Raw genomic sequence first — 10,786 nt, 5'->3', positions numbered from 1 at the left:
AAAAAAAAAAAAAAAATGAAAGGGAGGACCTGGGTGTGATGGCTCATGCCTATAATCTTAGAACTTTGGAAGCCAGGATGAGAGGCTTACTTGAGCCTAGGAATTTGAGACCAGCCTCGACAACATAGTGAGGCCCTATCTCTAAAAATAAAAAATCAAAAATTAACCAGTCATGGTGGTGTGTACCTATAATCCTAGCTACTTGGGAGGCTGAGGCAGGAGGATCTCTTGAGCATAGGAGTTTGAGGCTGCAGTGAGATGTGATCATGCCACTGTACTCCATCCTGGGCAACAGGGTAAGACTCATCTTTAAAAAAAAAAGAGAGAGACAGAGAGAAGGTAGAGAAATATAATTTAGAAAATGAGGTCAGGAATGAGGCTAAGATCTGGGAAAGCAACAGGACGGGGGCAGGGAATGAGGCCCTGGGCTGAAAAGGGAGGCCTAAAGCTGTGGACCTGGGGCACAGTCAATAGATGTGAGAAGCCAACAGATGGGGGCAAGTAGATGCCACTGCCTGCTCTGAGAGCCCAGTAATAAGATGGGTGTGACAGTGAGTTCCATCAAGAATGAATCACTGAGAACTGAATCTTGGCAAGGCCAGGGCTGTGTTTCCCAGTAACTTATAGGGTAAAAATAAATAATTTGTGAGAATGATAGCATAAACTACTTTTTCACATCCTACTATCTGCCTTTAAAGATAATTTTTCTGGCCAGGCCTGGTGGCTCACATCTGTAAGCCTAGCCCCCCCCAGGAGGCCAATGTTGGATGATGGCTTCAGCCCAGGAGTTGGAGGCCAGTCTGAGCACCATATTAAGACCCTGTATCTAAAAAAAATAGAAAAATTAGCCAAATGTAGTGGTACACACCGGTAGGCCCAGCTACTGGGGAGGCTGAGGCAGGAAGATTGCTTGAACCCAGGAATTTGAGGTTGCTGTCAACTGGCCTGATGCCACACCACACAAGCCTGAGCAGCAGAGTGAGACTATCTCAAAAAACAATTTTTTTTTTTGTGATAGTAACAGTAGTATTTGGTCACCCCTAATATTAAAACATACCCTAAAGCTCAAAAAAGAAAATAAAAAGTATTCATATTTCCACCACCCAAATATAATGCCTTGTTGACATTGACACATTTATTGCTGATATTTTTTCTTTGTGTATATATTTAATGTAAAATTAGAATAATTTCCAATGACATTGAGTATACTTCTAGCATTATTTAAAAATGATCATTGTATTTCAGAAGATGGATCTACCAAATTATTAACAGCCTATTCTCTATTGTAGTACATTGTTAAGTTTCCAGCTTCTGAGCCAATGAGCAATGCTATGACAAACATTGTGCATATAAATTTTTTTTTTTTTTTTTTGAGACAGAGCCTCAAGCTGTCCCCCTGGGTAGAGTGCCATGGCATTACAGCTCACAGCAACCTCCAACTCCTGGGCTCAAGCGAGTCTCCTGCCTCCGCCTCCCAAGTAGCTGGGACCACAGGCGCCCGCCACAACGCCCGGCTATTTTTTGGTTGCAGCCGTCATTGTCGTTTGGCGGGTCTGGGCTGGTGATTTGAACCCACCACCTTAGGTGTATGTGGCTGGCGCCTTAGTCGGTTGAGCTATAGGCGCCGAGCCATATAAATTTTTAACTGCATTTCTGGTTAACTTCTTGGATGAATGTGTGGAAGTATGAATACTTAGTCAAAGGATTCGTGATACGGTCCTAGGCAGCTGACTTTACCTGCTAACAGGAGAAAGCCTTACCGTGATAGACCAAAAAAGCATTGACTCAGCATTATAATAAGGGTGCCAGAAAGACCTTCCCACTGGAAAATGCTTTTCCTGTTGTTGAAGCCTGAAATGGCACTGTTCATTAGCAATCAGGTCTTTAGAGTTAAGCATTGCCCCTGGGGGCAGGCTCCTTGAAAAGGCAAACCCTCTCAAGTGGAAACCTTTTTGTCTTTATTACCTCAGGACCTGCTTTCTTTCATCAGGTTACCTTCCCCTTGCTCTCTGCCTTAGATCCTTCTATGGTGGAGGTGTGGGGGACCTCTAGGATCTTGGGGGTGAGGAGAGGTGTTAAAGATAGAGGACAGAAGACTAGGGTAATTCACAGAAGACAGATAAAGAGCCAGGGCACATAGGACTCTAAGTGAATCGCCAGATGTTAAGTAGTGCAAAAGCTTTAAAGAGAAGGTGTGCAAAAGAGTAAAGCCTCAGGCAATGCTCAGTGTATTAGTGGGATTATAGAGACATGAATATACCCAATCACGCTCCATAGCAGGATAAATTGGTGCAGTCTTCCAAAAGGTAATTTCACTATTTTTCAAAATGTTCTATGTGCTTCCTCTTTGGCTCAGCAGCTTCACTTGTAGGAATCGAACTTAAAGAACATTAAACGAGCATATAAAAATGCACGAAAAGGATGTTTATTAAAGCATTGCCGTATTAGAGTAAAAATGAAAATAACAATGGCTATCAATAAGGGGTGAGATAATGGCTCGGCGCCTGTGGCTCAAGCGGCTAAGGCGCCAGCCACATACACCTAAGGTGGCGGGTTCGAATCCAGCCCAGGCCCGCCAAACAACAACGATGGCTGCAACCAAAAAATAGCCAAACTTTGTGGTGGGTGCCTGTAGTCCCAGCTACTTGGGAGGCTGAGGCAGTAGATTTGTTTGAGCCCAGGAGTTGGAGGTTGCTGTGAGCTGCGATGCCACTGCACTCTACCCAGGGGGATAGCTTGAGGCTCTGTCTCAAAAAAAAAGGGGGGGGTGAGATAAGTAATTTGTGATTTACTAATACAGCTGACCACTAGGCCTGTGTTACATAGCGCAAAATACATATTGTGACGTAAAAAAGATTAAGCTGAAATGCGTGAGATGCAGTGTTGATCCTGTATGTGTTTATTTTTTTTAACTATATATGTTTATATGTATGTGTTTAAAAAATCTAGAAGGAACACCCTAGCCCTTCACAATGATCATTGGGGAGGAAAAAGGAATGAAGAGGTGATGAGGCTATTTTCCTTCTCAATTTATGTACATGTTATTATTATTATTATTTTGTTGCAAGTACAAGTATCACTCTCATAATTAAAAAATACCTAAAAGTTGAGAAGAAAAAAGTGAGGGGAAGTGAAAGTGTATAGAAGGCCAGCTTGCCCTCACTGACCCTGTGTGTGCCCTCGCCCCAGCTCCTGAGGGCCTCTAATCCCAGGGAAGAAGGTCAGGGCTTATGATTTTTCTGCAAGACGCTGCAACCCAGAACGTTTAAGAGGCTTCCAGCAGCAATGACTCCCATGAATGTGGTTGTGAGGATTAAATGAGATAATGTATCAAAGGCACGAGGAAAGTGGCCGGTGGGTAGTAAGCCACTTTAATGGATCTGGCAGCTCAGTCCTGCAAAGCGCCCCTCTACTTCCAGATTCCTCTCACTGGCACAGATTTTAAGCATTCAGGGCAGGTGTACAAATGCTTAGTTTCATGTCAGGGCTATAACTGCACTTAATTGCCAACAAAACCACTTCAAAAGAGCTGTTCACCTAAGGGATGCTTGTGCAGTTGGAAACCATGGCTACGTGGCTCTACTCAGCTTTAGAAGAGCCTTACTTCCTTACGCGTTAATGAATATATAAATAAATAATGATCACCATGCAAATGGCATAGCTTAGCTTTTTGCAAGTTAAAGCAAAAATGGCTACTGGTCACCCCTTTCATGTAAAAAAAAAAAAAAGAAAAAGAAAAGAAAAGAAATTCAGAGCAGGTGAAAATGAGAAAGGGAATAAGCCTGTGTTTTCTCCTGGAGAAGTCGGCCTCCTACTAATTCGGAATCCTTCCACTGAAGGTCACCAGAATAGAGTTCATGGCTGTGCACTTAAATATAACCTATGATGCAAAAATATTGGGGGAGGGAGGAATTGAATCTAAAGAGCCTTTACCTTATTATGAAATTCTTGCTTTCTTTACCAAGGAGACTGAATAAAATAAAACTCTGGGTACACACCTATAATTGCTCCTATGGACCAAGATAGTGATTATTTGCATGCTAGGATGCGTGCACCATTCAAGTAAGGAAAAAATAAACCAGATGGAAGAAATGATAAGGCCTTTCAAGAACCACAGCTGCTTACAGCTGTGGGAGTTCCTGTAACAGTTTATGTTGGCCATTTTGTTTTCTGGCTACACGGACTGCATTATATCATGATGTTTTTTAATAGCTTGAAAATCAGATTTTATTTCCTCCCTCATAAACTCTTTTAATACCATTCTTAATAAGGAAGAAAAATGTTGAATGTTTTGATTGATAAATGGAAAAACTCGTTAGGATTTGGTTTACAAATTCCAAGTGGTAAAAGCCCGGTAACATGAAGACTGTGTGTACCCAGGCCAAGAGGATCACAGGATTAACAAATAACATATAGTACTGGGTGCTCATTTATGATCACGCAAGATTTTCATTTTTGTTTCGGGATTAACACTGCCACAAAACTAACACATCATTTGTCTATCACATCACCCACCTTCCATCTCCTACAGAAAAAACTCTCTTGATGGAATTGTAGGCACAGCCAACAAGTCCACAGGGAAGTTATTTTTGAGCAGGGATTCGTAAGTAGGTGGCTGCCGACTCACATGCCTCCCCTTCTCACACACTAACTAGTGTGGGTTTGTGTTTAAAAACAGACACCCACAGACACACATATTTCCTCTCTTTCTCTCCATCTATATTGAGCTACTCAAGAGAACTGTATCCTATTTGTCTTTGTTCACCAAGTGCCTAGCTGATGAGGTTCAGTAAATATTTGTTGCATGAATAAAAAGAAATCTGTTCTCTACTTCCTTGGGAAAGGAGTGATCCCCAGTTATGAGTAGAGTCTTTGTGATGTTGAGCCGTGGAAAGGCCATCTTTAATTGAGAGGAAAAGATAGGAGGCAGGACATTTATCCATTTATTCAGCAAATATTTGCCAGGTCACCTGCTCAGCACTGGGTATACAGCGGTGCCTGGAACACAAATGGTCCTTGTCTTCATGGAGTTCACAGTCTACCGGACAGATAGATAAGAAGTAGAAATCAGCAAACAAAATGACAAATTATACGTTCTGTGTAGGACATAACCGTGTGTTGGAACAGACAGTTAAAGACAAGGTGGCCAGGGAATGTCTCTTTGCCTGGTCATTTGAGCTGAAACTTAAAGAATGAGAAGGTCAAGGAAGTGAGGAGCTTGGTGTCATTAAGTTACCAAAGTGAGCCAGCAGGCTGGAGCAGGGTGAGCAGGAGAGAGTAACATGCCAGATGATAAAGGATGCAGGAGCCATAGTAAACAGTCTGGATTTTAGTCTGAGTTAAACTTCTTTAGGAAAATAGAAAGGCATATCCCTTTCTCCTCCTATTCTAGAAGCCCGAATAAGGAGGCTAAATAGTACTCAGCATATAAGCAAGTGGTCAATAAAAGCCATTATTATAGCTCTAGTACCCAACTAAGCTAGCAAGCCTTGGTCATACTGAGACAATAGAATGATTAAAACTTGAGCAATGAAAACATATTAATTTACCTAATAAACATAGTTTTTATTCCGCAACTTTTCCATACAACCAGTCAAATTTCAGACCAAACTAGTCAAATCCCCCTTCCAAGAGGGAATGCTTACTTTGTGATTGCTCTTCTGGTATTCGATATTTCTTTGTTTTAAACAATGGAAGCACAGTGTGGAGGAATATATCATCCGTTTTTAAAACTGATGAGGTGGATCATTTTCTTCTGCTCACCTAAACTGGTCTAACTTTTTACCACAGGTGGCCATTTCAGAAATGAAAGTTACAGCTAATCAAACACTTAGCCCACATGCCTTAGTGATTTTAATGATACGATTTGTTGCTATGAGACAAAAACATGTTGCGCGGGAAATAATCTGTTAGAAGTCATATGACCTTGATTCAAAGGCTTTTGATTAGCAGCACTGACATCCACTTTCTGGAAAAGAAAAAAACCCTATGATTAGAGCTTGGTAGTCCTTTTAAAGCAAATAAAACATTATTAGCCACTCATTAATGGATATGGGAAGCAAAAATGGCTTCAAACATTAAGAACTTCTCTTGAGTTACTATCAGCCCTTTCCTCGTAAAAGCTTTCAAGGCCACTGGCAAAGTTTCTCCTCTTCTACATTTTCTTCTCCTTCCAATTTCTGGAGAGAGTCATTGACAAAACTCCCCAAAGGGACAGCAGATGACAGGCAGTCTAGGGGACCTGCCTCCTAATGAGCATATTATGCAGTCCTAAATGGCTTCTCTTTTCCTGTGTGGCAAGTCACCTTTGTAACTGTTTAGTCTTCATTCATTCATTGAACATCATCTGGGCGCCAGCACTCTGGAAACATAATGGCAAATGGTCATAGTCCCTGTCTCTTTATATTCTGATAGAGGAGGCAGGCAAAAAGTCAACAAGAATCATGCTTACTTACACAAACCCATGAGACGAGATAAAAATAAAATAAAATAAGGGATGGGATGGAGTCGGTTTGTAAAGAGGTGGGCATCTTTGAACAGATGGTATTTGGCCAGAGCACTGAATGGCAAGAAGTCAGTCTGTGAAGATTTAGGGCAAAAACGTTCTGGGAAAAGAGGATGCCAAGCTCAGTGTCCCAAAGGTAGGGACGAGCTTGGGGTGTCCACGGTGAGCTTGATGAGCCAGGAAGAGCACAGCAGGAGACAATCTCAAGAAGGGAGAGACTTGATCGTGCATGGTGGATTTTAAGTGGAATGTGAGGCCTGTGAGAGTTGTATCTACTGTTAGGTTTTTAGAAGGTCCATTTACTCAAAGCTCATCTGAAAGCAGGGCTGGCCCCTGCCTGGGGACCTGATAGCAGTAGCAGTTTTTGCTGTCTTCCAGTTGCCGAAAAGGAGCAGCAGTAGTGACCTGCCCTGTGTCCCTGAAACTCCAGCTGGCACTCCGGACCTCCTGGAACATATCTAGCTCTCCCTAAGAAAGCTACAAAGGCAAAGCCTGTGTGGTACACCTGGTCCTGCAGCCTATCTCCCCACCTTAGAGCTTTCCTTCAAGTCCTGGTCTCCTTCCTCAGCCGGGTGCTAGGATAGGCCCAGGCATATCCCTTTCTCCTCCTCCCCTTCCTTAAACGCCTACTAATTGTAATGACCCAGCCTAAGCAATAGCAGGGCAAGGGAGATGGGGTCAAGGCCCAGTAACAACCTGAGTTGGAATGGCATGGCCTCCTTTACCAGAGGAAGGATGGGAAGGATGACCGGAAGGACCTAGCTGGTGTCCTAGGTCAAGGCAGACAATAGATTGACTCCAGGAAATCTGCCCAGGTATAAGAAACTGGACTGGGCACATTTCCAGGGTCATCCTACCAAGTTTCCTGAGTCCAGACGGTGGCCACATCAGCGAACATACAGATTATTTGTCTTACATTCTATACTTGGGGCCACCATTCCCTTGAATATTCCCTTAAACTGAACAGCTCTTGACTGCTTGCCAGACTAAAAATATAATTCTTAGCCACATTCTCAGCCTTCTCATTCTAGTTCCAATCTACCTTACCTGTTACTTTTTGCTTACTTGCTAGTTACATGTTACTGTATGTATATGTACATTCCTGTGTATATCCTACCTACACAGCAGGCAAGCTTGGCTATTACCTTTTTTTTTGAACCAGAGTCTCACTCTGTTTCTATGGGTAGAGTGTCATGGCATCATCACAGCTCACAGCAACCTCAAACTCTTAGGCTTAAATGATCTTCTTGCTTCTGCCCCCTGAGTAACTGAGACTACAGGTGCCTGCCATGATACACAGCTAGTTTTTCTATTTTTAGTAGAGATAGGGTCTCACTCTTGATCAAACGGGTTTTGAACTCTTGAACTCAAGCAATCCACCTGCCTCAGCCTCCTAAAGTGCTAGGATTATAGGCATGAGCCACTGCGCCAGCCATGATATTATTTTTGTAATAAGAAAAAAGAATTGGCTCGGCCCCTGTGGCTCAAGGGGCTAAAGCGCCAGCCACATACACCTGAGCTGGTGGGTTCAAATCCAGCCTGGGCCTGCCAAAAACAATGATGGCTGCAACAAAAAATAGCCAGGCATTGTGGTGGGTGCCTGTAGTCTCAGTTACTTGGGAGGCAGAGGCAGGAGAATCACTTGAGCCCAGGAGTTGGAAGTTACTGTGATCTGTGATGCCACAGCACTCTACCCAGGGCGACAGCTTGAGGCTCTGCCTCAAAAAAAAAAAAAAGAAAAGAAAAAGAAAAAAATATTAAGAACAATATGTGTTTTTATTTTTGAAAAAAACAGGTTCCTTCTTATCCTGATTAGTTATGCCCCCTGGATTATCCTACTTCTTCACTGGGCGGAGGTGGCAGTGCTTGGATCTCAGGGAGGGGCTCCCGGTTCACTTTGCAAGGCTACTCACTTGGCTCTCTCTAGATATCCCAACACTTCAAACCCTTTGGGTCTAGGCCATCCCTCACAGACCTCCTCTCTCACCCTGCACCTGCCCTCTGGCCTTCAATTCTATTCTCTCACTGGGCCAGACAAGCTGTCCTTCCCTGGGGACCTTATTGCTTCTGGGCCTGGCTGGGACCAACTCTCTCCCAGGTTGTACAGTCACAAAATCACCAGCTCTGAGCCCTACCCTTTTCTTTTCTCTCTTTTTTTCTGAGATAGAGTCTCACTCTGTCACCCAGGCTAGAGTGCTATGCTCACAACAACTTCAAATTCCTGGGTTCAAGTGATCCTCCTGCCTCAGCTTCTCAAGTAACTGGGACTACAGACACCCTCCACAATGCCTGGCTAATTTTTCAATTTTAGTAGAGATGGGATTTTGTTCTTGCTCAGGCAGGTCTCAAACTCCTGAGCTCAAATGATCCTCCTGCTTTTGCCTCCAAGAGTGCTAGGATTACAGGTGCGATCCCCCTGCCTTTTTCAAACTGGTGTGGGCTTAAGTGCACATAGACTTTAGTGGGAGAGGATCAAGGAGGTTGCAAGGTACTGCCAATTGGTTGGCTGCTTCTCAGAAGGATAAACCAAATTTTCATTCATTTTCTTCTTCCTAAGAGGGAGTGGTATGCATGTGTGTCCACCCGGGAAAGGAAAGGAGAGTATAGTGGTTCTAGCCTGGGTTCCAGACACTTGGGAAATTATGGTAAGAATGATGGCGTGAGAGAGGGTCTTCCCGGTTGGATTCTCCAAGTATCTTATTACAATAGGAGCCTGGGAGGAGTTTTTTAAAATGTTCTTTGAACTTTCCAATTAGAACCCCAAACTTGTGATATCACAGATGTTTTTATTTAGAAAAAAAGGTGAATCAATTTCATGGGGACTATCAAGCAAGCAACAGTACAGAAATATGGCAAACATCACAGAGGTGGTACCTGGACCCTTTGGTTGGTATTAAGACAAGAATTTGCACTGAGATTATTTCTTTCACACGAAGGGGTTGAGCTTCCCTGTTCTCTTTGTGGTCTTTGCCTACAGATGGCCACGACTACCCTCGAGCAGCCTACCAGCAAGTGATCCAGCCAGCGCTACCTGGGCAGCCCCTACCTGGAGCCAGCGTGAGAGGGCTGCACCCTGTGCAGAAGGTCATCCCAAATTATCCCAGCCCCTGGGACCAAGAAAAGAGGCCTACACATGGAGACTGCTCTTTTCCAGGGCTTCCCAGGTATCAGTAAGACGGGGTCAATCTTCAGCCATGCTTAACATGAAAGAATGATGCCAGCGCAGCCAAGACATATCTGAATTCCCTCGGCCTGCCTCCTACGTTAGTGACCAAGTCACAACAGATGCCCCACACTGACTTTTCAGGTCAGGAGGAAATGGAAGCTGTTTGACAAGGATCTCTTTACCAGATATTTAAAACTAGTGGACTAGTCAAAATTCTCCTGAAAGGAAAGGCTTTTAAAGTATTTCTTAAGTCACACCCCATCTTTATTTTCAGTTCACCTGAGCTTTGAGCCCACCAAATAGATTTTTCGTTTTCCTATGAATGATTCCCACTGTTAGCAAGTTCTTTATAGACCTAGTTTCTATTTCGGTTTAAATCTATTTCTTACTTTTACATTTTAAATTCAACTGATCCTCAATAGGAATTTTAAATGACCTGTTATTTTCTTTTATGCTAAAACATCCATACATGTCGAGCACCATTATTAGGTCTCGCCAATCCTTCTTCCAGGAAACCAATTCTGGTTTTTCGTGATTTCAGTTGCCTAACCCTTTAATCATTTTCCTTCTCATGGTTCTCTTTTCACTCTTTGAGTTTTCCTTTTTTCTGAATTTATGAATCTAAAATACACAGGATATACTTAGGTAAATGAAGCTTCCCTATTTGTGACAATATTAGAAAGAAAGTAGTTGAGATGTTTGCTCTTCCCTAAGCACAACTTTTATACAGTACTCAGAGTAAAACTATGTTCTGTTCTTACACAATAGAAAGAAATCTGAAGGCCCTATTAGAGTCGATTTCTTTTCAGAAATATAGAAAGTGATAAGTGGCTCAAAAGTTTTATTGAGGGTGGCACCTGTGGCTCAGTTGGGTAGAGTGCTGGCCCCATATACTGAGGGTGGAGGGTTCCAACTTGACTCTGGCCAGCTAAAACAGCAGTGGCAACTGCAACAAAAAATAGTCAGGCGTTGTGGCGGGCACCTATAGTCCCAGCTCCTCGGGAGTCTGAGGCAAGAGAATTGCTTAAGTCCAGGAGTTTGAGGTTGCTATGAGCTGTGATGCCACAGCACTCTACCAAGAGCAACAGAGTAAGACTTTGTCTAAAAAAAAAAAA

General features: G+C 43.1%; 1 protein-coding gene across 2 annotated transcripts in view; it reads left to right on the top strand.

Annotated features, from left to right (window-relative positions):
- The window catches only part of TRAF3IP2 (TRAF3 interacting protein 2), a 46,659-nt gene that overhangs the window by 16,134 nt on the left and 19,739 nt on the right, over positions 1-10,786 (top strand). For both annotated transcript variants that reach the window (XM_003781595.2, XM_023513233.1), the window contains one exon: positions 9,483-9,675. In XM_003781595.2, the coding sequence (XP_003781643.1) occupies positions 9,483-9,675 (193 nt within the window). The remainder of the gene's footprint in view (positions 1-9,482; positions 9,676-10,786) is intronic.

Source organism: Otolemur garnettii, unplaced genomic scaffold (assembly GCF_000181295.1).
Source record: "Otolemur garnettii isolate 467f Iridium unplaced genomic scaffold, OtoGar3 scaffold00002, whole genome shotgun sequence".
In the NCBI taxonomy this organism is placed as follows: Eukaryota; Metazoa; Chordata; class Mammalia; order Primates; family Galagidae; genus Otolemur; species Otolemur garnettii.
The sequence above is the reverse complement of the archived record's forward strand: the minus strand, read 5'-3'. Positions and strand labels throughout refer to the sequence as shown.